The sequence below is a fragment of the Danio rerio genome, chromosome 7, assembly GCF_052040795.2.
Source record: "Danio rerio strain M-AB ecotype USA chromosome 7, GRCz13ab, whole genome shotgun sequence".
Lineage (NCBI taxonomy): Eukaryota > Metazoa > Chordata > Actinopteri > Cypriniformes > Danionidae > Danio > Danio rerio.
Window position 1 is genome coordinate 63,148,023 of NC_141027.1, and position 26,160 is coordinate 63,174,182.

General features: G+C 36.3%; 2 protein-coding genes across 4 annotated transcripts in view; one reads left to right on the plus strand and one right to left on the minus strand.

The window, feature by feature from the left end:
• pcxb (pyruvate carboxylase b) overlaps positions 1 to 26,160 on the minus strand; it is a 359,237-nt gene that overhangs the window by 75,176 nt on the left and 257,901 nt on the right. For 2 of the 3 annotated variants that reach the window (NM_131550.2, XM_087259874.1), the window contains 2 exon segments: positions 3,673 to 3,762; positions 3,877 to 4,021. In NM_131550.2, the coding sequence (NP_571625.2) occupies positions 3,673 to 3,762; positions 3,877 to 4,021 (235 nt within the window). 3 annotated transcript variants of the gene reach the window in all.
• LOC110437730 (leucine-rich repeat and fibronectin type-III domain-containing protein 4) overlaps positions 16,674 to 26,160 on the plus strand; it is a 43,929-nt gene continuing 34,442 nt past the window's right edge. The window contains exons 1-3 of the mRNA XM_087262029.1: positions 16,674 to 16,776; positions 16,903 to 17,173; positions 18,657 to 19,421. The gene's annotated coding sequence lies outside the window, so the exon portion shown is untranslated. The remainder of the gene's footprint in view (positions 16,777 to 16,902; positions 17,174 to 18,656; positions 19,422 to 26,160) is intronic.

Here is a 26,160-nt window from a genome sequence, read left to right on the forward strand (position 1 = left end):
AAAAGCATCTCTGAACTCAAAACACATTGAACCTTGAGGCGGATGGGCTGCAGCAGCAGAAGACCACACCGGGTGCCACTACTGTCAGCTAAGAACAGGAAACTGAGGCTACAATTCACACAGGCTCACCATAACTGGACAATAGAAGATTGGAAAAACATTTCCTAGTCAGATGAGTCTCGATTTCTGCTGCTACATTCAGATGGTAAGGTAAGAATTTGGCATCAACAACATGAAAGCATGGATCCATCCTGCCTTGTATCACTGGTACAGGCTGGTAGTGGTGGTGGTGTAATGATGTGGGTAATATTTTCTTGGCACACTTTTGCCCACCAGTACCAATCCAGCATTGTGTCAACGCCACAGTCTACCTGAGTGTTGCTGCTGACCCTGTTCATTCCTTTATGACCACAGAGTACCCATCTTCTGATGGCTACTTCCAGCAGGATAATGCACCATGTCATAAAGCGCAAATCATTTCAGACTGACTTCTTGAACATGACGAGTTCACTGTACTTAAATGGCCTCCCCAGTCACTAGACTCAATCCAATAGAGCACCTTTGGGATGACGGGAGATTTGCATCATGGATGTGCAACCGACAAATCCAAAGCACCTGCATGATGCTATCACGTCAATTTGGACCAAAATTTCTGAGGAAAAAATATCAATATAAATACCAGCACCTTGCTGAATCTATGCCACCAAGGATAGCAAAAGAGGGTCCAATCTGGTAATAGTATAGTGTACCTTATAAATTGTCCAGCAAGTGTACAATGGCAAGTTTTGACAAGTTGTGTTGCTTTGATAATGATAATAATAAAGTTGTCATAAAGACAAAGACATCTAAAACATTACTGTATTAAAAATGGCATTGCTGAGTAAACTACACTTAATGACAGTTGGTAAAAGCATGCATAACATCTCTGTTTTCCTTTAAGTAAAGTGTTACACTGATGGGTTTGGCTTTCACAAAGTGTCAGCTTAAACAGATCTATAGGGCTAGTTATTTACTATAACTGGTAATATTGACTTGTTATCTACTGTTAACTGTCTTTGCTGAACAGCTATGATGCTGCAGTAATCTGAATGTTTCTCATTGTGGATCTGTCACACACCCAACTTTAAAGCAGGTGATCAATTAAATGAGTGCCATTGTAAGTGACACTTCCCACTGATTTTCTGTTATGCACAGTCTCATTTTGGCAGCCGATCAAAATCAATTTGAAATGAGAAAAGGAACACTACACGACTGTTTGCTGAGGTGAACAGAAAGAAAAGGATGTGCTCAGCAATCCTACACCAGACTATATTTCTCTGGTTCTGTGAATTGCTTTTCTGCATGGAGCTCGCAGGTCAGAGGCAAAGTTACGAGAACCCACCAACACACACCGGGAAATTTCCACTTTTCATAGGTCTCAGACGTGGCAGTTTGAGGGGCCTTTCGTCCAGCAGAAGGTGGTGGTGCAGCTGATAACTTTCATTACAAACAAAGTTGGGCATGCTCACTCTCACTCATAATGCAAATTAGGCAAACACCTAAAAAAACTGTCTAAAAATCATGTGGGCTGTTAGGTTTTTCAAAAACAAATAAAATTAAAGCATGTTGTCCGATGAGTGAGGGAGTATGATTAAAAAAAAAAAAAAAAAGACGGGGGAGACTGTATTGCAGTAAATAAGACATTGATGCACAGATTTACATATTTCAAGGCATAAATACACCCACACGTGAGTTTAAATGTACATGCTGCAGTGGGAATTTCTCTGTATGGAATGCTGGCAGCAATATGAAAGCAAAGATGAAGGCCAAATCCTATTTATCGCTTATTGTGTGTCTAAAGAGCACATGCAACACACAATGCTGAGGAGCATCTCATGAGGCTTGGGATACACCTACCACAGATGTGACCTACTTACACAGACACATGCATTTTTTATCCCATGAAAGACCTTTTCCATGCACACACCTACATACACAACACATTTTTGGTTGACGAATTTGTATTCTCCCATGCTAGGCAAACTGCAATCGGTCCCACTGAGAATGCTCATCTGAAGCACTAACAACCAGGGGAAAGCAAGAAAACTTTTTTGGGATGTGCAAATATGTACACATCCATCAGGGGTCTTTTGGGAATAAGACATATTATTTTACACCACATCATGTTCATAAAAACAAGAAGAAAAAAAAAAGGTATGCCAATGAAAATAGGATAAAATTGGCAAAATTAACTGCATTCACATATGCATGCACATATCTATCCCTTGGGAATCTCCCTCTTACACTCTCACACACGCTGAGGGAGTGCGGTATGCAGCTCACACACACCTAAATCCCTGTAATGAGATTTCTAATGTGGCCGGATCCCTCTTTCATTTGGCAGAGGGAAGGAGAGAAGGGAGGGATTAAAGCTGCATTATCACACTTTTGCCCATCCACAGAGAGAGAAAGAGAAAGGAGGGTGTGTGGGGGAACGATGGGGAAGTCTCAATGTTTTTACAGCTTCAGTTAAAAGAAGACTAGGTAGTCTATAAACATCTGAAGTGATCGCTTTAATGCAGCAAGTGGTTTTGTCTATAATATCAATAACCTTTCATTCATTTTTTTTCAGCTTAGTCCCTTTAATAATCAGGTGTCGCCACAACGGAATGAATTGCCAACTTATCCAGCATATGTTTTATGCAGCGGTCCAGCTGCAACCCATCAATGCGAAACACTTATACACTCTCATTCACACACATACACTATGGACAAATTTAGCTTGCCCAATACACATATACCACATGTCTTTGGACTGTGTGGGAAACCAGAGCACTCAAAGGAAACTCACACGAACACGGGGAGAATATTTTGTGTTTAATAAATGTTTTGTTAATATTTGTCTCTGTTTTAGTTTTTATTTTGTTCTAATAATGTATTATTTCTTAGTACCAATTTTCAAGATTAAATTTTTGTTCACTCAACTTCAGCCATTTTAAGTTAGTGCAACTAATGTATTTTAAAAATTGAGTGCACACACACACACACACACACACACACACACACACACACACACACACACACACACACACAAAAAAAAAACAAAAAAAAAAAACAAAAAAAACCCATAAATAAATAAATAAAATAAAACTAAAGGAAATACGTTTTTTTTTTTTTGTTCACTCAACTTCAGGCACTCCAATTCTGCAGACAAATGTTCAATTGGCACAACTTTTTTTTGTTACAGAGTAGTTGACCTCTCCAGAAAAATAATAATTGCATGTTAACCCAGCTAAATGTTTTTTTTTTTTTTTTTTTTTTTTTTTATTACTGACAAATAATTTTAGGTCAGTGCAGCTGATGTTTTCGAAAGTTGAATGAACAAGAAAAATAGTAAGGAATAAGGATAATGTTTTTTGTAGTATTGACTTAAACATTTTCACAGTGCAGGTTGGTATACTTGGGTATACTTGGAGTTGGCCCAGGGTATTCTTTTTTCTTTTTGGGTTTTAATAATATTTTAAAAAGGTTGGATGAATGATGACACTATTTTTTCCAAAATTTCAGCTTGCAGAAGTTCATCTGTTTAAAAACAGTGCACCTTTTATAGAAACAAGCACACTCTGCAGTGCGATTAGTCATTTAAAGCTAAAACTAAATATTTTCCCAGCTGTGTGTTTATGTGTGTCATACCCAGAGAAACAGAAGGAATGACTGGATCAACAGGTGATGGTTTGGCTTTTACTGGAATAGGTGTCATGGGTCCATTTACCATTACGTGACCTACAGGAAAAGAAAAAAAAAGAAAAAAAAAAAACAGCAGATGTGTAAACACAAATGCACATATTTTAGGCCATCACAGGTGCAAAGAAATGATGCATGCGCACAAATACTGACCCAGATAGTGCAGGAGTTTCTGTGCTCTGTTCTGTGTAGGTTTGAGGTTGAAAAGATTCTGGTTCTCATCAATAAACTGTGTGTCAACTGTGGCATACAGGAACTGGCTGTTGCTCAGTACATTTTGCAGGAATGGAATATTAGTCTGAGAAAAAGAGAGAGATAGAGAGAAAGAAAGAAAATCAACAAACTGTTCCAACATTTGATTTAATGTCATATTTGTAGTTTTGGAAAACATAAACTGTAGTGCTTGACATCAGATGCTCCTCAGTCTCATAGATGAAGATAGCTTGGTAAATCAATTTGCTTAATTAATGAACATTTGTATTTAATTCATGTAAAACCACATGCTGGGTCCATGACACATCATAATACTGAATAGAATGTTAACATAATTGAATGTAAATACACACATGCAGTAAAAAAGGAAGACTTACAGTCAATTACAACAATGTCACAAAATCGATTTTCTTAAATTCTTAAAGAAAAACATGAGCAGTGCTTACATGTGCAAATTTGGTCTCTGCTGAAGAAGATATTCTGAGTAGTTTTAGAGTGCAATTATGTGGCTGCTGTGGTGTTGCTATACAGTCGTTAAGGTGTTCCAAATAGGTTTAGATTGTGATTTTGTGGTAGCTATAGTGTTGCTGTACAGTGGAAATATGTGCTGAGTGGTTTTAAAGCAGAGATGGACAGTTCTATTCCTGAGGAGATTAGGTCCTTCCCTAATCAAACACACCTGTCCGCAATTTTCAAGTAATTTTCAAGTCGTTGGTTACATTTCTCCAGGTGTGTTTGATTAAGCATAGAGCTAAACTCTGCAGGACAGCAGCTCCACAGGAGTGGAATTACCCATAGCTACTTTAGAGTGTGGTCATGCAGTAGCTAAAGTGTTCTGAGTGGTTTTATGCCGAGTTCACACTGCACGATTTTAGCCCAGATTTTCATTTGCAGACAGGTTTTGTGAAATCTTTGACAAATGCCTGAAATTGGAGACAAATCAGCGCTCACTCAAGTGAGTGACAGTCACACAGTGTGAATTATCGAAGACATTTTCTAAAAGAATTTCCGATGATTTGCTGATGCCTGGGAAATATTTGACATGGTAAGTATTTGAATATATTGGTCATTTAAAATCATAATGTGTGATATAAGTTCAGACCGAAAAATGCATCAGGGATGATAAGTCAATGAAAGAGCAAGATGCTGAGGGGGAGGAGTTTTACATTTACATTTAGTCATTTAGCAGACGCTTTTATCCAAAGCGACTTAAAAATGAGGACAAGGAAGCAATTTACACAACTGTAAGTACAGTTAGTGGTATATCCAAAGAGGCAATTGCAGATTAGGAAGTGAAGTGGAGACTAAATAGTTGCGTTTTTAGTCGTTTCTTGTGGTTTTACACCACAATATGAGATTATATAAGCTTAAAAACAGAAACAAATAAGTCATATTTTTTACCTTTTTATTCTCTCTTTTCTGAATGCACAATCATTGATTTCTGTATTTCCTTAACCAGTTTCTTCTCCATCTTCTTTATAATTTTTTTGCCTATTTTCTTCAAATCAGTGCACAGACCTTTTAAAAGGGGAATTATAAAAAAAAAAGTCCTGCATATGGTCTTGACTTGATTTATACAGATGTTAAACAGTGTGCTCAGCCTGGTGGTTTGTCCATTCACACACATTTTCATCATCACATGATCTCTTATAGCAAAATCACATGACCTTTTTAAAATGCATTTAATGCATATAAAAGTGTTTTTCCAAAAGTGTTTTTCCACATTTTCTTATCGAAAAAAAGTTCATCCTACTCAGTTATGCGCATATGTTTTTATGCACATTTTCAAAATTGATGTGCATCTTGGAGTTTCCATCAACTGATTTTATATGCACAAATATCCAAATTACATAATAAAAACAGGTGGATGAATTCAAAGGTACTGATCTATTTTGCAATGTGAACACAGCAGCAGCTGAATTAAATTTCTGAGAAATCTTGCATTGTGAAAAAACAATAGTGATCTGACTATAAGAGCATATGAACTCAACATGAGAATCTGGTTATGCAGTTGTAAATGTGTTCTGAGTGGTTTTAGATTGCGGTTATGCAGCTGCTAGCTTCTGCACTGTAATAAAACCAATACTACTACTACTATAATAATAATAATAATAATAATAATAATAATAATAATAATAATAAAAATAATAATAAAAATAATAATAATAATCAAGCTTTGTAACTAACTATTTAAAGTTCACTCAATTTCTCTTTTCATTTTTTTATTGAATTTTGTTTTGGGTTGGCCCAAACTTGACTCCATATATGACTGTAATTTAGATTCAAAACTACAGACCATATAATATAATATAATATAATATAATATTGAAATTAACCAATCATTTAATATTTGTAGAGAATACTTTTTGCTGATTAATATATTCTTAACTAAGCACAAGTAACACTATTAGTTCTATCTAGATAATTTTGCCCTTTCAATTTTATATGGGTGAAATAAAAGTGATTTTATAAGTTCAAAGTGAGTTATAACTATATCGTTTATTTTCTTACTTAATTATAATAATTATTATTATTATTAACATTCTTCTTTTTATGATTAATAATATTATTTACCTAAACCCTAAACTGTAAGATCACAGATTTAGCTCGAAATGACAGCAGTTTTGGTGCATTTGCATGCGTATTGTGAGAATGGCTAAATCTCTCCATAATATCAAACCCCAAGAACTGTTATGGAATACCATGAGGCAATTCTGGCAAGACCAGAATTGTCATGCAATAAAACAATAAACTTTCTAATCTGAGAACAAGATAAGCCAGGAAACCAGTTGTTCAACTGTCTCAGTCATGTATCCTGAGCCCGCCTCTCTGCCCTCGACTTCTCCACCAGAGCAGTTTACTCACATCCCGCACAGAATGTCCAAGTTGTCAATATGGTGTTATATTACTTAAAGGAAAACAATTTCACTTCAAGGAAATTAGTTTACAGTTATATCCGCTATCTAAGAACCAAACTGGCGAGGTTGTTTTCGGAGCAGATGTAACTGGCCAGTATACTGACCCTGAGCGACTTTGGGAAAATAATGAACCATAAAATAAAAATTCATTCCTTGGTTATCTTTTTGGCTTAGTCTCTTTATTATTAATCTGGGGTAGCCACAGTGGAATGAACCTTCAACTTATCCAGCATATGTTTTTACGCACAGGATGCCATTTCAGGTGCAACCCATCACTGGGAAACACCCATACACACTCATTCACACACATAAACTACAGACATTTTTAGCTTACCCAATTCACCTGTGACCTGTGCCACACATCTTTGGACTTGTGGAGGAAACAGGAGAACCCAGAGGAAACGCATGCAAATGCAGGGAGAACATATAAACTCCACACAGAAATGCCAACTGACCTAGCCGAGGCTCGAACCAGCTGTAAGGCTACAGCACTACCTACTGCACCACCACGTCATTCATAAAATAAAAAGATGTTTTAAATATAGTCAAATATCTAAATTCTTTCCTCATTTATGAATGTGGTCAGTTCCTAATTAGAAACACATTTGAAATTTAATGATCAATTGAAATTAAAGTCAGATTAGATTTGTAGCTAAAAACAAATTAAAATAAATTCTAACAAATAAAGATATTTATTTTCAGATGTGGTAGAAAAGGCTTACATGCATTTAAACTTCACCCATGCTGTTAGTTTCATCACTGGACTAATAGATGGACCCCACAGTATGAATGGAAGTCTGTGTGGTGAAAAGTGCAATGTGACCACGGCTTTAGTGATTGAATAATGGGGGAGTATTGTGATGCAGTTGCTAAGGTGTCTTCAGTGATCTTCGGATGTGGTCATGCATTTTATAGGTTGTGCAAATGCAGTTTCAAATGAGTTAGTGGTTTTAAAGTGTAGTTATGTGGTTGCTAGGGTGACATTATGAAATTGGTAAGATGTTCGGATTTGTTTATTGTGTGGACAGTTGCTAGGATGTTTCTGTACAGTTGCTATGGTGCTTATAGTGATTCCAGAATGTGTGCAGTTTCTAGGGAATTGCAAGGTATTCCAAATTTAAAGTCTATAATTTTTTTCATATATGTTATCATCTAATTCTTAGTATGCACAATACTAGTTTGTTAACACTTATGGCAACAAACAAACAAACAAACAAACAAACAAACAAATAAACAAACAAACAACCAGACACGATGCAAAACATTATTCTGATGCTAACAAATAACAAAACATCACAATGGACCAGTGCTCAAAATTGTTCACTTCACCGGCAGTGTTATCCTCTCGCAGGCCGTGGGAAGTTTGCATTGTAATCGGTATTGTCTGAAAGCACTCGGTTCCTTCCTGATGGCTGCTAAAAATGCATTAGCATTTCAGACAGCTGCAGTTCAAGCAATAACCGAGCTTCTGCATCGGAATGGGCCCCTAGACTGCAGCTATCAAAACAGCATTGCACACCGCTCACTGCACCAATAAACACTGTTTTAGTATATGCAATGGGGCATGAGACAGGAATGTGTGTTGTATGACAGAAAGAAAAAAGTGCGAAGCAAGTACAGATAAGAGAGATGAGGGCTTGCATGTGTTTTTATGCGGCACACAGTAAGGGAACGTGTAAAGGGAATACAGGACAAGATGATGTGTGAAAGTAAGAATATAAAAAAGGATCTTGTAGAAAAAGCAATAGTGTTAAATCTGAATTCAATCCCTCTCAAAGTTGACTACAGTGATTTTGTCTCCATTTTGCCAATATCCCCAAACACACACACACGCACACGCACACACACAGACACAGACATAGACAACTCACATACCTCACACTCTGTTTTCTACAATGAGATCAAAACCCAATTACCCAGAAAAACTTGAGAGAAAATTGGGGATTTCTCCAGAGGATTCCAATGGAAGCTGAGGAGTTAATGGGGGATTTAATGCAGTTTTCCCTGTTCTTTTTCTGCTTGGCTCTCACGTGAAGAGTGATGAGCAGTTATGAAAAGATCAGTCTGACAGAACCCATATGAAGTGCTGAATGAAAGAAGGACCGGGAAAAAGAACTCTAATTACAAAATATATTGGAAAGGAAGAGAGTTTCGTTACAATAAAGCAGGAAACGTCTTGCTTTTCCTGTCTTCTATTGCTTTGTCACTGTTGCTCTAATTTGACTGTTGTTCTTTCCTGTGAAGCCCTGCAGGGTCAAATTCAGTCTTTGCCTTTGCCTTTTTGGCCTCATTTAACAGATTGGCCTTCACAGCAGTCTTATCTCTCAATTTCTCTTAAATTGTTTTCTGTTTTATCTTGTCAGTCTGTCAGAGCAAGTCTTTTGGTTCTTTTTGCCTCTGGAATTCATTATGAATTCTCTTTGATTCAATTCCACCCTATTCACTTCAGTTCAGTCATTGTTTCCTTTTGGATCAATTAAATTCAATTTGACTCATTACTCCAGATTAAAATCAGTTCAATTGGACTCAACACAATGAAACAAATGATTGTTTTGATTGGTATTTTTATTGATAACTACTATTGTTTTTGTATCAAATTAGTTTGTTTTGTCTCCATTTATTATTTCTTATAATTGAATTGATTCAGTTCAATAAAACTTCACATCAACTCAACTGAGTATTAGTAATACTAAAGTATTAGTAATCTTCATCACTGATTTACTGTGATTAATTTTAGCTCGAATCCTTCATTGAGCCTCATTCTACATTGAGTTTGTTTCAACTCCATTAAAATTGTATAACTGCTAATCATTTACTTAAAGCGATACATGTAGTTCTGAACAGTGAACATTCATTCATTCATTTTCATTTTGGCGTAGTTCCTTTATTCACAAGGGGTCACCACAGTGGATTGAACCACTAAATTATCCAGCATATGTTTTATGCAGTGGATTCCCTTCTAGCAACAACCCAACCCTAGGAAACACCCATACACTCCTGCATTCATACACATATATTACAGCCAGTTTAGCTTATTCAGTTCATTTATACCACATGTTTTTGGACTGTGGGGGAAATTGGAGCACCTGGAGGAAACCCATGGCAACACAGGGTGACCATGCAAACTCAGAAACGTCAAGTGACCCAACCAAGGCTCTAACCAGTGACCTTCTTGCTGTGATTCAATCGTGCTACTCACTGCCCCACTGTGACACCCCAACAGTGAACATTGTGTAGTAATTTTCTAAACCTAGCATTTCAAACCTTAGAACTGTGCAGTATATTCCTATACAACATAAATTTGTGATTATACACTGAATGTCAAAAAAATAATAATATAAATCCATGCAGTTTGATACAATTAAAATTTTAAGAAACATAAATTATAACGATTATATTGCTTATAACTAACCTAATTACTTCTCAAACGTTTAAACATCTATTTCTATATTCGATGTAATGTTTTTGTTCTGATCAATGTTTAAATGAAAGAAAGATCTGTTCAATACATAATGTAATAAAGTCCCTTAAAATCAAATAAACTGTTTGATTGGCATGGATTACCTTTATGATGAAATCGTTTTTTGCTTATGAAATGATATTGGTAAATAATGAAAAATCAAATCAGATAAATAGTGTACACTGTTTGAAATGAAAATTCAAAACCAGGATTTTAGCAGTGATGCCACAAAATAGCCATTACTGCTTTTCCCAAAGAACCTTTTATTTCCTGGTAATGATGAACATTATTATTTTCCATTTTAAAGAACCTTGTGAAATGGATGCTAAAAGCTATCAATGGAATCATCCATGCCAGTAAAGAAGCTTCATTTTTAGGAGTGCATGTAATAAAATCTGCAGCTTTATTTTTTATATACAGTAGGTCAGAATTATTAGCCCCCTGTTTATTTTTTCCCCCAATTTATGTTTAACTGAGAGATATTTTCAACACATTTCTAAACATAATAGTTTTAATAACTCTTTTCTAATAACTGATTTATTTCATCTTTGCCATGATGACAGTACATACTATTTGACTAGATATTTTTTCAAGAGACTTCTATACAGCTTAAAGTGACATTTAAAGGCTTAACTGGGTTAATTAGGTTAACTAGGCAGATCAGGGTAATTAGGCAAATTATTGTATAACGATGGTTTGTTCTGTAGACTATCAAAAATATGTAGCTTAAAGAGGCTAATAATATTGACCTTAAATTTTTTTTTTAACAAATTAAAAACAGCTTTAATTATAGCCGAAATAAAAAAATAAGACTTTCTCCAGAAGAAAAAATATTATTAGACATACTGTGAAAATTTCCTTGCTCTGTTAAACATAACTTCATTTTATATATATATATATCAATTTGCAAATGTCCATTATTTCCATCTGTCCAAGTGTTCTGAGTTCAGGAACCAAAGCTAAAAAAGCACAGATTTTACAGAGAGAAATAACAAACTGAGAAACATCAAAGAAAGTTCTGACCCCATCTTACAGAAACTCTTGCTGTCTCTCTCTCTCTCTCTCTCTCTCTCTCTCTCTCTCTCCCCCTCTCACTCTCACACACACATGCACACGGTAAATGTTAGATATGTTGAACATTTATTAAGCTCTTTAAGATTTCAATCAGCCTCGTAGCAAAGTGAGCCTATTTTTGGTCTCCACAAAAAACTTCATTTGAAGAAGGTGTAACATAAACAGGCAAACAAACAAATTAACACGAATGAATACAACTCTGTATGAAATAAAGGTTTGAGAAATTTTAATGAAAGGCCTTTATTTGTCTGTCTAGCGGAGCGTGATAAAGTATAGGCCTGTCAGCATAACTGACATCTGTTCAAGAACAAATACACCTCTTGAAAATAAATAAATGAATAAATAAAATGGACAAACATAACACACATGTGTTCTTCCTATGAGCCATTAAGGAATGAAAAGAAGCCTGTCAAGTAAATCCATCATTCCATCTCTTTCTCTCTCTCTCTCTCTCTCTCTCTCTATAAACTGGTGGTGTGGAAAACACTGAACTGAATGAAGGTTTACCAATAGTCAATACAGATTCTAAGTAAGTTAAGAATAATGGTTAATAACAGGAAAGTTAAAGATTGAAATTGCATATTTTAAGTTGACAAGTGTGTTCTTTTGTGAAATATGTTGTGCTAATGAAGTGTTATGTGTGGTACATGATCGTCAGCTTGTTTTTAAATGTCTCGTTTTTAATAGTTTGAGAGCATTTGCATATATTAATGTTTAAACCATTCATAATGTCAGTAAAATTCGGCAAATTGTACAAATAAAAGTGTTGTTAAATCTCACTCTTTCTCATTTTTTAACCAAACTCCAAAAGCGTCTTAGAGATGGTAAACAGGCAACAATTTTCCTGTCAAGCTGTTCACATCAGACTTTCAATATGAAGCAAACACTCATGCACTGTCCATGGTGCTGAAAAGAGTTTGTGCACACATGAGACAAAACAAGGAAGTGTGTGATGGTGAACGTGACACTGTCTCTGTGATTAATTGTCTTCATTTTTAATTCGCATGTGTTATAGCAATGGTGTGAAAGTGCTATGACTAAATGTGTGTGAAGTTGGGGGAGGAACTAAATATAGAGTAACACAAAACATGCAGACAGACTCACTTGCCTTCCGTAGGGTGGGGGTGGAGGCCCTTCTGTACAGTGTGAAAATAAACAGTGGTTGACTTATATGGGCTTTTTAGAGGCCTAATGCAAAACCAATATCACCACTCCAATAGTATTAGGACACTTAAGACACTTTAACAAATGTATAAATGTCTTTGCAGGAGATATTATTACATTAAGACCACATCAATCAAGGGCTGACATTAGGTTTTTTTTCATTTTATTCTATAGAGTTTTTTTTTTTTTTAATTTATGGATTTTTCTTTATTGATTTTGCTCAATACATAATATTTTATTGTTTGCACCCACTCAGGTGATTAGTTTTTGATTCATATTTGTTTGTGTGCAATGTCTATCTGTTCATCTGTGTTTACATTTAAAGATCATTGAATATTCATTGTTAATTATTCTTTAAGGCCATTTTTCTTAAGCACAATCATTTAAAACAACAGTTTTTAGTATCCATAGACTCAAAAAATGACGTTTACTTCTTGTTTCAACTTATTTTTAGGTACTTATTTAGAATACACTGACACAATTCAAAAATAGATTTTTTTTTGGCAAGATTTATTTGTTTTGTTTAATCTACGGGGCGAGGCAGTGGCGTAGTAGGTAGTGCTGTCGCCTCACAGCAAGAAGGTCACTGGGTCGCTGGTTCGAGCCTCGGCTCAGTTGGTGTTTCTGTGTGGAGTTTGCATGTTCTTCCTGCATTCTTGTGCGTTTGCTCTGGGTGCTCCTGTTTCCCCCACAGTCCAAGGACATGTGGTACAGGTGAATTGGGTAAGCTAAATTGTCCGTTGTGTGTGAATGTGTGTGTGAAAGTTTCCCAGAGATGGGTTGCAGCTGGAAGGGCATGGGCTGTGTAAAAACTTGCTGGATAAGTTTGCAGTTCATTCCACTGTGGCGACCCCAAATTAATAAATGGACTAAGCCGACAAGAAAATGAATGAATGTTTAATCTACATAAATTTGTAAAATCAGTTACGTTAGACAATTTGTGTGGGGAGGTGGGAAAAAAGGAATTTATTTCCATTAATTTTGTGTCTTTATATTTTATTCGAATAAAATGTTTAGATTAACAACAGAATAATCTTTTTTTTCTTTTGTATGCTACCACATATTAACCAAACATACTTCTTCTTTCTTACTTTGTTGCATACTTCTTAGAAGAAACTACTGACAAGAGGGAAACAGCAGAATAAAAATATAGTACGGGGGGCCTTGCTCCAGACTTCTGTCTGACAAGAAGTCTAGACATGTCACAAGGAGCTGGATGCTTGTAGAAATTGTGAAATATGTTAAAGATGCACTTAACTATGCAGGTCTGGTATGCCGAGAAGGGTTGCAGAAAGAGGAAGTATGTTTGGGTGCAACAGCAAAAGGACTGCAGAATGACTGATAAGTGACGTTACACCAAAGCTCCACCTGTTAATATCAGTTGTGTATATATTCTCAATATTGGTAAATACGGAATACGATTGTAGTTTTACTAAGATGGTTGCTTTTTTAATTAATCCATTTGGTTTTTAATGGGTTGCACAGTGGCGCAGTGGGTAGCATGTTCGCCTCACAGCAAGAACGTCACTGGTTCGAGCCTCAGCTGGATCAGTTGGCATTTCTGTGTGGAGTTTACATGTTCCCCTCGTGTTGGAGTGGGTTTCCTCTGGATGCTGTAGTTTCCCCCACAGTTCCAAAGACATAAGGTATAGGGGAATTGGGTAGGCTTAATTGGCCGTAGTGTATGTGTTTGAATGCGTGTGTATGGATGTTTCCCAGTGATAGTTTGCAGCTAGAAGGGCATCCACTGCATAAAACATATGCTGGCAAAATTGGTGGTTCATTCCGCTGTGGCGACCCCAGATTAATAAAGGGACTAAGCCAAAAAGAAAATGAATGAATGAATGAATGGTTTTTAATGTTGCCCATTAGTTATGACTACAAGCTATCAGAATAATCACACAACCTACCATAATGTAAATATAATTGTTTACCAATTAATGATAAACAATAAAAAACTGACAGTTTTTCTGCACTTCATAAACAATTACTTTGATTAAAAACAAAACACAACAGAATGAAATTAACCCAAACAAAACAAAACAAAATGAAACAAAATAAAACAAAACAAAACAACCCAGGCTCATTTTGAAAATGTACCTGTGGCAAGTGGGCAGGGGGGCCAGCAGTTGAGTGGTGATACGAAACACCTGAGCCGCACACCGGCAAAAGAAAACGAGAGAGGACCAGGCCTTGACATTTTTTGTTTTACTTCTACTTTCAGTCTCCGTCTGAGCTGCCGTTTGTTTGTTTTATTTTTTTCATTAAAAATTAATTAAGTTCTTCGGATCTCCGACTCCTTTTTTCCGATGGCTAGGCAACCATCTATCTTCATTACAGTATTTTTATATACATTTCTGGAGAGAGCCAAATACATCTCTGGAGGTAAGTTTTTTTTTTTTTTTTTTTTTGCAGTTTTGTTTATGCACAATTACCAGAGGCCACTGTGTACACTTTTCTCCAGAAATGTATGTAGGGGTACGCTTTCAGAACAAGCACGTGTTGCAACAAAACAAATGCTCTAAAAGCCGAAACGTTCCTAAAATTAGTTCAAAGTACCAAACAAGAGTGATACAAGTAATAAAAATGAAAACTGCTCATTAGAGAGTTTATTGGCTAATGCAAATAATCTCATGTTATCTAAACACTGAGATTAATCCACCTGATCGGCGTATAAATGAGAATAAGACTAACAATGAGGCAAGAGATGAGGAAGGAGAGCAGGGTTTCAGTGCTGTTCCACATCACTGCAGCTTCTAATCAACTGAACAAATGAGTTGTGTCACATCTGAATAGTCTTCATTTCTAATAAACTCCATACACAATAAACACACATATGCATACCTACACAAGATGCTTTTGCAGAACACATGCATGAATGCTGTATGTGTATTATTATTAGTCTGTGGTGTTGATTTTGTGTTGAGTAGGATTTTCTGTGTGAATGTGAATGTGTGAGTGTTATGCGGCATTGGTTTGTGTTTGAAAAAATGTGGCCACCATTCTCAATATCATTATGGAAATAAACCAGCCAAAAGATATCGTGAAATGCTTTTTAAAATGAAAAAATGACACCACTGAAAATCTAAAACTCTCTCTTAAGATTTCCCCATTACATATTCTCTCTCTCTTTCTCACTCTCATTACTTGGTGTGTGTTTGCCTTTAACCGGGTAATTTTGAAGGCTGTTCATAACTCATCTATTCCAATAATAACTAATAAGACAAGACAAATATAGCAGGCAGAGATGGAGAGAGGTGCCCAATGATGGTACAGCTAGATAAATTACACACATTCAAGTGCGCACACACACACACACACACACATGCACATACACTGATCTCATACGCATACTATCTATTTTCCCTTTCCTCTCATTTACAGACATATATCCATTGATTTCATTGTTTTAAAACTGAGCCAAGCACATTTGTCTATGAAGCCAATTAACTCATTGGAAACATTCTATGTAGGTGTTGTGGCACATTTTGGTAACACTTTATAATAAAAGCACACCAAGTTTCATTTATTAAGCATTGGCAAATACTTCATAATTTGTTAAGCATTAACACTACTTTAATACCACTATACTATATACCTTTGTGGCATAGATTCAACAAGGTACTGGAAATATAAATACAAATATAATTGTGCAATGTTTACATTTGGACATCTGAATATCAACGATGTAGGCAAAACAAACACATATGACAGTGACTATTAATTCAAACCCAAAATGAGGTATGCTATTACCAGGAAACCATCATTTTCCCTTAATATATCATGAATTAAACACTGTAAGAGTTTCAGAGGGAACACATCAATCTTATCAACAGCAGCCTTCAGTGAACGCGATATCAATCCTTCTCTATGTTTGATGCACATCTTTATCCCTTTCCTCTCGTATCACTCTCTTCCATCCATTTCTCCTTACTTAGCTCTTCCTTCTGCTTCTCTATCATCTCTTCCGCTATCGCTCCCTCGCTACCCAGACCATCATACACAGCCAATACTGCTGGAGGCTGTCCATCTCACGCTCTCTCTCTTTCTCTCTTTCTCACTCTCCCTCAGCCCCCTCCCTCTCTCCCTGTATCAGTGCGTGTAGTCGACACTCTCTCCTTAGTCGCTCGCTGGCTCGTGCAAACATCTCAGCTTGCATAGGAGAAGAAGAAAACACAATGAGTAGAAATCGGTGTAAAACTGAACTAGAAGCAAATGAAACAAGTATGGAGGGAAAATGCTAAAAATATCCAGCATTCCAAAATATTTGTCATTTTTTCTCTCTCGTTTGATCTAATTTTTTTTCTTCTCTTTTTCTCTTCTGTTGTTCCCTGGATATCTGACCGACAGGATTAAAAATGACTTAAATTTCAATCAGCTGTGGCAGGAGAGAAAGAAAGGAGGATGAAAAAAGAGGAGTTTGTCCTCTGAAGAGATTCAGCGGCACACAGCTGGTGAGAACGAGGGAGTGTTAGAAGGAGAAAGAGAATTCAAGAGAGGGAGGGAAGAGGACAGGAGTCCGAAACAGAGAGAAAGAGGGTCTTGTTTCGCTTTTGAGGAAGCCAGGAATCAGATCGCGGTTTCCTGCAAGACTACTCAACGGGAAATGCTGGAAAAACAGGTTTGTGTGGATGTGTTTGTGTGTGTGTCATTCAAATTGAACATTGAGATTACAGAAAAGAGGGCATTTCTGATAAAGAATGTGTAAACCAGAGAAACGGTTGATGAGCGTAGATGAAAGCTCGTCAGTCTGCATGGTGAGATGACTGATACCATATAAGACAGCTGCTTAACTCTCACATACAGACACACACATGAAGACACACTCATTAACTTGTAGACAGTCTCACACACAAAGCAGCACACAGTCACCGCACCCACAGATTAAAAAACACTCTGTCTGCATTTGTGATTCTCCTGACGCACACACACATACACGCACGCAGGAGGTGTTTAATTTGAATGCTGTCTGTGCTGTCTGAGACACACTCAAAATGAATGACAAGCTGAAGAGGACACAAAAATAACTAGAGATGTTTGTGTGTGATAGAGAGAGAGAAGGAGAAAGAGAGATAGAGAAACGGAGAAAGAGAGAGGGAGAGGGAAGGTGAGAGACAAAATGACAGGAAACCACTTGTGTGACATTTCCAAGAGGGATCAATGTTTTTGTGCAATTGGACAAGGTGAGAAAACACAGAAAACAGTGAGAGACAGAGATGACTAAAGATGAGTTATGCAGTCTGGAGGAATTTTTGGAAAGTGCAAAATGGTGACATGACATCAGGATGGGAGGGAGGTGTCCTGGGAACAGAGAAAAAAATAGGGGTGGACTGGGGTCCTAATTATTGAGCCCAGTGGAAGGGGTTTCCATTTAGAACTGTACCCTGTGCATTTCAGTGGCAGCACTAAGTGACATTAGAGGCAGAGTATAATTAATTATTATCTCTCAATGGAGATGTCTCAGTTGTTAATATTTCAAGGGTTTCGCCTAGATAGTAACAAAGGAGAGGACGTGGAGCTCTCTTTAATTTCTTTTGTCCTGGGAAAAACCCTATTAATCACCAATATTAAGGTATTTGTATCAGTTAAAACACTAAAAGTGTATACATGTTTCATTTGTTGGGGATTGATAACGAATGCACATGTTTATCTATCTATCTATCTATCTATCTATCTATCTATCTATCTATCTATCTATCTATCTATCTGTCTATCTGTCTATCTGTCTATCTATCTATCTATCTATCTATCTATCTATCTATCTATCTATCTATCTATCTATCTATCTATTATTTTAATCTTTCATGTATTTGAATATAAACATTTTTAGTAAATTTCAAAAACTGTTAAATGTGCATTTATTGTATGCAATTTTAGAGGAACAATGGAACAAAACAATTAACTATAACTTAATTAACAGTCAACAAAAATAACAACTTAATTAAAATTTAAATTAAGTTGTCCTCAGGGTCATTCTATTAGTTTTCAACCCAAGTATCTCTGTTTATGTGTGCATCCATTTACAGTTAAAACTGAAATTAATTGGTGATGTTTCTCTTGTCTCTTCCTCCTCATTCCCAACTCATCTTCTTCATTCCACTTAGTCATCCATACCTCCCTTACATCAACTCATTTATCTCTGTGCTGGGGTTGTTGTATTGCCACGAGGCATAAAGACCTCAGAACTGGTAGCTCACTGGAATCCAACAATGATAAATAATCAAATAAATTAAAAAACAGACGAATGGGACAAGCAACTGAAGGACTGAATGCATGAAGACAACAATCAAAGCAATTTGGAGCAGAACACAAACAAGGTTCAAATCTGGAATAAGGAATAAACAGACTGACAGAATGAGAGAGAGCACGAGATGAGGAGGCGTTGAGCAGGAAAATAAGCACATGATCATGGCAGGTGGATGCAAAAGAGCAGGAAAAGAAGATGAGGGGAAGATAAAAACTGCACGATCCAGGAAATTAGAGGGAAGAACAACTGGAAAGACTCAAGAGTGGAAGAAAATGGAGAGAATCCTCAAATGCGTTTCGTGGAAATGTGAAACTGCTGAAAGGCCCTAAGGCCAAAATGTTTCACAGCAGGACCATTTTAACAAGGGAAGAACATATCCTAGTGCTTTCCAGAGGCCAAACTAGAGGAGATCCGAATAGTATTGAATCAAGCCTGAATCAAGCTAAATCTTCATGTTTGAAGTGTCTGCATGGACACGGCATTGACACACAAGGACACTCTACCTTGACAAGGGATAAACACTTCAGCCTGGATTAACCAACACCTCTGAAACTTAAACACTTACAGATAAACACTTGGGAATGAGCTGCTAATTGACCTGGGATCAACACAGACAGAAAAGGTAAATGCTCACATTCACACACAAACACACACACATACATACTGGAACGGTTGAAGACAAATGGACAAGGTAATTGACTGACCCAAGATGAAAAGTGCAGGACAGAAAATCTTTACAAGGCTTTTGTATGCACAATCCTTTTTCGCATCCTTCAGCACAAACAGTTCAGTCTTATACTGTATTGCTTAGAGGTTGCCATTTCAGAACTTAGATGAGTTAATAAGCTATTCTGGTGGAGAATGGAGTGATGGTTTTATTAAATTACTGACTTTGTAATTGATGTTATTATTAAGATTCTTAAAAACAGAAATGAATGAGACAAGAGCCTGACACACTGAATCTACATAGTTACAAATGCTGTGCGTTACAGTTTTTCTTCATTGGTTTGGCTCATTTCTTGAAACAGAAATTACATTCTCAAAACAAAATTGAATTTCTCATTCATTTCACCAAATTGCAAATGTCTAAGTACATCTTTGCAAATGATTAAGTACAGATAGCCTATGTTTAGCACAGTTTCCAAGTGAATAGATCTTGTTGATCTAAACTGATCGGTAATTCTCAGTCAAATGGTTGTCTTCTCCAAAATGTATCAGCGTGATTTCATTGTATATGTAATTGCATGCACAATAGTCTGTTCAATTGTAAAAATTAGTCAATACAATAATATTTAATTCAATTCAATTCAGGTTTATTTGTATAGTGCTTTTACAATGAAGATTGTGTCAAAGCAGCTTTACATAAATGGACATAGTAACTGGATCAGGGTAGTTCAGTTTTTAGTGTTTAAGTTCAGTTCAGTTTAGCTCAGTTCAGTGTGGTTTGAAGTCATTATTAAGAGTCCAAACAATCAAGAGCAAATTTATCGATGAGTAGCTTTTTAGATCCTGAACAATGCAAGCCAGTGGCGACAGCGGAGAGGAAAAAAAAAAACTTCACCAATAGGAGAATGAAGAAAAAAAACCTTGAGAGAACCAGACTCAGTTCAGCACGACCATTTTAATTTCTCCGCTGGCCAAAAGTCTTGTGCAGTGCTGCAGTAATACCATGAACACAATACAGTAGGTGAATCCTCGGAACATTTGATTACAATTTATTACAGCTATTCATTAGTTTTGCTCTGATATTCGGAAATAACTTTTTGTGTGGTTGATCATTACAATAAAAAAAGGAGTTACCATTTCCTTGGAAGTATGAGTGCAGTGTGTGACGTCAAACCTTGGAGGCTACTCTTACAGTACAGTCACCATTGTCAATGAAGGACTGGGCTAAGACTGTAAGGTGGACATGAGGGATATTTTAGTGGTCCTGTGCCATAATGACAAAACATCTAAACATTTTGACTTGCAGTGTTTACACAATACTAAAGGGACGAAGCATTTTGAGGGCACTGACTGCTTAAATGAGAAGGAAATTTAGATTTGACACATGACAGAACTGTTTTGGGAAAGGTATGAGCTTTTGCAAGGGATTTAGTGTTGTGCTAAACTGTAACACTGTTTTGCCAAATGATCTTAGAATTTTGAGAATGTAATTTCTGTTTGAAGAAATGAGTCAAACCAATGGAGAAAAACTGTAATAAAATATGGAAAAACCCAGTCACTGCATACAAAATGGGAACACAGGAATTAAGCACATTATACGTGCAGTTATGTCAAAAATAACGTATTTGTAGCTGTATTTATAAACTACTCTCTAACATCTATTAATGTAAAATGAATGCTTAACAAATAATGGGATAATTCTTTGCTAATGTTTGATAAATGATTCTTAGTGTGTACTGTAGTTATTTAAAATGTTACCAGGTTTGCTAAAACTTTACTATTTAGACCACACCGTTAGACAATATCTTACAGAGATTGCACTGATTAAAGTAATTGCTTCAGATTGCTCTACATTGGTAGACATTCCATGTTGTAAAAGTGCTCGACTCATACTTCATAGTTTTTTTTTAATACAAGAATATTTACAGATAATATTTATCTTGTTTTATGTAAGACTTCATAGGTTTACACAACCTAGGGTCATTGTTATGGATTCTGGTAAATTAGTTATTTCATAAGATTATAATATAAATCATAAGACCTGTCTGCTTTAGCATAGCCACATAAACACTGTAAAATCTCAGTTCTGTCAGACTTATTACAAGTTAGACAGTAATTAATAATCTAAATAAATACAGAACACAATAAAAATACATTACCTCAACCCAAAAGCAACATCTCAACTCCCAGAATGCTCAAGAAACCACTAAGAACAGCTGACAATGTCCTGTCAAACACAAATAGCATACAATAGCAACCCCCAAGAACATCGTAGAAACAGAACACTGACAAGTTTTTCCCGTAGCTCAGTTGTTTGGGTTTTTGTGAACACAAAAATGACACTCAGATCAACCAAAAACAATCTAAGCCTGCTTGGAGTGGCTCACCTGCAAAAGGAAAGTAATCTGATCCAACAGACCAACAAACCAGAATTTATCTCACTCTATGATGAGTTGTTATGTACACTGAATATACAAGCAATTACTTTTCTAATGAGCCTCAAAAGACATCAAAGGCACAATGTAAAGACAATGTGAAATATTTGTTCAGAAGTACATATTTTAGAACAACAGATACACATACAGCGGAAACCTGATAATAGCTGAAAAGATGACATCTATAAAAACAGCTACAATAATCACTCAGAGCAGCTGTCTATCCTTTCTGATGGGTGACTGATATTTACATTTACATTTACATTTATTCATTTAGCAGACGCTTTTATCCAAAGCGACTTACAAATGAGGACAAGGAAGCAATTTAAACAACTAAGAGCAACAATGAATAAGTGCTATAGGCAAGTTTCAGGTCTGTAAAGTCTAAGAAGGGAAGTATTAGTAGTATTAGTAATTTTTTTACAATACTAGTTATTTAACTGTTATATAACACAGTTAATGTTATATTCAGAGAGGCAATTGCAGATTAGGAAGTGTAGTGGAGACTAAATAGTTGAGTTTTTAGTCGTTTCTTGAAAGTAGCGAGTGACTCTGCTTTTCTGATGCAGTTAGGGAGTTCATTCCACCAACTGGGCAGATTGAGCGTGAGCATTCGCGAAAGTGATTTCTTCCCTCTTTGGGATAAAACCATGAGGCGACGTTCATTCACAGAACGCAAGTTTCTGGAGGGCACATAGATCTGCAGAAGTGAGAGCAGATAAGAAGGAGCAAGACCAGAAGTCACTTTGTAGGCAAACATCAGAGCTTTGAATTTGATGCGAGCAGCAACTGGCAGCCAGTGCAAACGGACTAGCAGCGGAGTGACATGTGCTCGTTTAGGTTCATTGAAGACCACTCGTGCTGCTGCATTCTGGAGCAGTTGAAGAGGCTTGATAGAGTTAGCTGGAAGCCCAGCTAGTAGAGAGCTGCAGTAATCCAGTTTGGAGAGAACAAGAGCTTGAACAAGGAGTTGAGCTGCATGTTCAGATAAGAAGGGTCGGATCTTTCTGATGTTATAGAGTGCGAATCTGCACGATCGAGCAGTTCTAGAAATGTGATCAGAGAAGTTTAGTTGGTCATCAATCGTTACTCCAAGGCTTTTCACCATTTTGGATGGAGTAATATGATTGGAATGAATAACCAATGTGATGAGAGATTATGCACACATGACACATTTCGTTCTGTTTAGAAATAGTTTTTAACCAAGCAAATGTGCTTTGGTGTGCAAAATAAATTTAGCAGGTTGTTTAATTAGGTTGCCTCTTTTTGAAACAACGTTAGCACATAGCAAAACTGGCACAACCAATGGCTTATTTGGGGCTACGTTTCACAAACAAAGACATAACTCATGGCTAAACTATCATAGTACAATGCATCATTTGGGAATAGAACAGTGTAGTGACGTTTGTTTTTAAAACCATAGTTTCTCTGTTGCAGATCCACTGTTTGAACCACATTAGTTATAATGTAAAACGTCCAAAATTGACAGTCTAAATGAGATGGAGTGTTTTTTTTTTTTTTGTGCAAATTGTTTTATACTTCCTTTACTTTCCTACTTTATAATAATAATAATAAAATAATCTATATACTAATAACACTTTCAAGTAGTTTTGTTTTGCTTTTATGTAAACTTTTACAATTTTGACACATTTAACCCACTACAGAAATATTCTAGCACATAGGCCCATTACAGTAGATATACATGTCTTAAAGGGTCATGACACCCCCGACTTTCGGTTCAGGTCTACCTCAGAAATTTTTAAAAAGATGCATCATTATGGGCGTGGAGCTCCACGAGCAAAGGGCAGGAGTGGGAGTGAACAACTGTTGTCTGTTGGCTCACAAAATGAGACACAAACCTCAAGGAGACGCATGATTTTATAGTTTACAAAGTTAATATGCAAAAAAATAAATAAATAAACAGTAATTTAATGGCCTTCTACATTTGTTACTCGTAATGTCATATACAGATACCCACAATTTATATCATTATAAAGATAATCGTGTTCAGATAAACACTATAAATAAGGAGTTTTCTCTCAATCCCCAGGTCTGAATCATAGTTCTGAATGCAGACTCAGTGCAGCAGGTCTCTTGCCCTGTCTATTTTAACCATTAGCCCTGTTGGTAATCTGGAGGATTTAGACAAACACAGCAGCACGGCGATGTGTCTAAATGTGAACAAATTCCTGATAAAAGACAACGTCCACCATTCTCCAATTCTCGTACTGCTCTCCCGACAAAAATACTTGCTGCACACAAACAGCTTTGCTGTATCGGCCCTGACAGCATCGCAGGAAAAAACATACAAACAAAGCTGTGTCTCACAGCTTGGCACTGGCAGGTCAGTCTTGCCTTCGGAAAGCACATCCCACTTTTCATTGGTCACCTATAGCTTTCATCATGAGCCACGGCTGCGTTCAAAATGGCATTTAAAAAAAGAAGAAAAAAAGTCATTTAGAAAAAAAAATGGCATAAAGATTTTAAAGTGCACTATGAAGGGAGTGCAATTGTCAATATGAAGATTGCTAAAACTAAACTGCAGAGAATATTTTGAAAGCAAATTAGACCTAACAGAGATGACTGAATTTTTTTAATCACTCCAAGATAAATGTTAAAACATTCTAAATTAAAAGGGCTTGAAGGGATAACTGGCAATAAAACACAACCAGGAACTCTATTATTTTTGCGATGCAGTTTGCAAACATTCATTGAAACGATGGTTTTGGAAAACACCAAATCAACAAACTTTGTTTGTAACTACAAAACTTGCAACCTTAGTTGGCTAACAATGTTTTTTGGAAATGCACCCCTGCTTGTTCAAAAATGTATTTCTTTTTTTGCTGACACACAAGTTCTGTATTTTATGTTCAATGACATCTTATTTGTTTTATTCTACCGTATGTTTCCCTGCCTATGTTTGGTGGTCGTGGGCTCTAGTGTTTGAAATGAAGGACTAAAGGATGACCTTTTGTAGTCATAAAAAATTTGTCAGTGGCTGACTTGATACACGTGAACGGGTCAGAGAACAGCATTCTGCTCCAGAAACGTTTATGATTGTACATAAGACCTCACCCCCTGCAATGAAAGACAGATGTGTATATTCAGCTATTTATGGAACTCAAGGTCTATTGTGGGCCATTTATTTTTTGACCTCTTTTTACCACTTTCTCCCTCAAATACCTTCTATAAGCTCAAGTACACATTCAGCGGTGGCTAATGCAGTAATACAACATAGGAGAGATTGATTTTACAGTGCTATAGTGAAAACACAAGCATACACACTCACACACATATAGCTGAAAAGCTATGTATAGTGCTTTCTATTCAAAACACACTCCTCTATACATATTCATGTGCACACATGAAGGACACTTTACACTGCTTTACCACTTTTATTCTATGCCTCTCTCTCTCTCCCTCTCTCTCTCTCTCTCTCTCTCTCTCTCTCTTCTTTTCTTTCTCTCTTTCTCTCTCTCTCTCTTGTCTCTCTGTGGTCCAAATGCTTACACATTTCTCAATGCACACAGGATGTACAGCAATAAACAAATATACACAAATAAATTTTGACACCCCTGCTAAATTGTCCGTAGTGTGTGAATGAGTGGAAGGGCATCTTCTGCGTAAAAACATTCTGGATAAGTTGGCGGTTTATTCCGCTGTGGCGACCCCAGATTAATAAAGGGAGTAAGCTGAAAAGAAAATTAATAAATGAATGAAGGAATGAGTATAAAAACCACTGCCTCCATGCCTTCTTCATCTCAAGGGGCATTTCAGTTTATTCATGACAATCTGCATTTACATAATGTTTTCATAATTATTATTAGTATTATTTATTATATGCATATTTATATTTGTTTTAATAGAAACAAGTTTAGATTTGTTCACCTGTTGGTTTTGTAGACGTCTTCATCATCATATGGGGCATAGGAATAGGACGTTTGGATAATACAAATTTTTTTGACCACACTTCATTATTATTATTCATTTATTCATTTACTGGAAATTAGAACTGAATTTAGAAACAGTTCACGTTTTTAGACAAATTTTTGCACTTAACAAACAAAATAAATATCTAGACAAGTGGATGTCTTTAGTGGATTAAGTTTCCACTGTTATCCACGAAAGTAAAGGAGTAAAAGTTAAGCAAAGAGAAAGTACAAAGTCTGAATGAAGAAGGCTTGTTCTTTATCCGCGTGCTGCAGATGCTCTGTTTAACTGTTTTCTTGCTAGTGAAGCGTTTAGTTTTTCCACTTACAA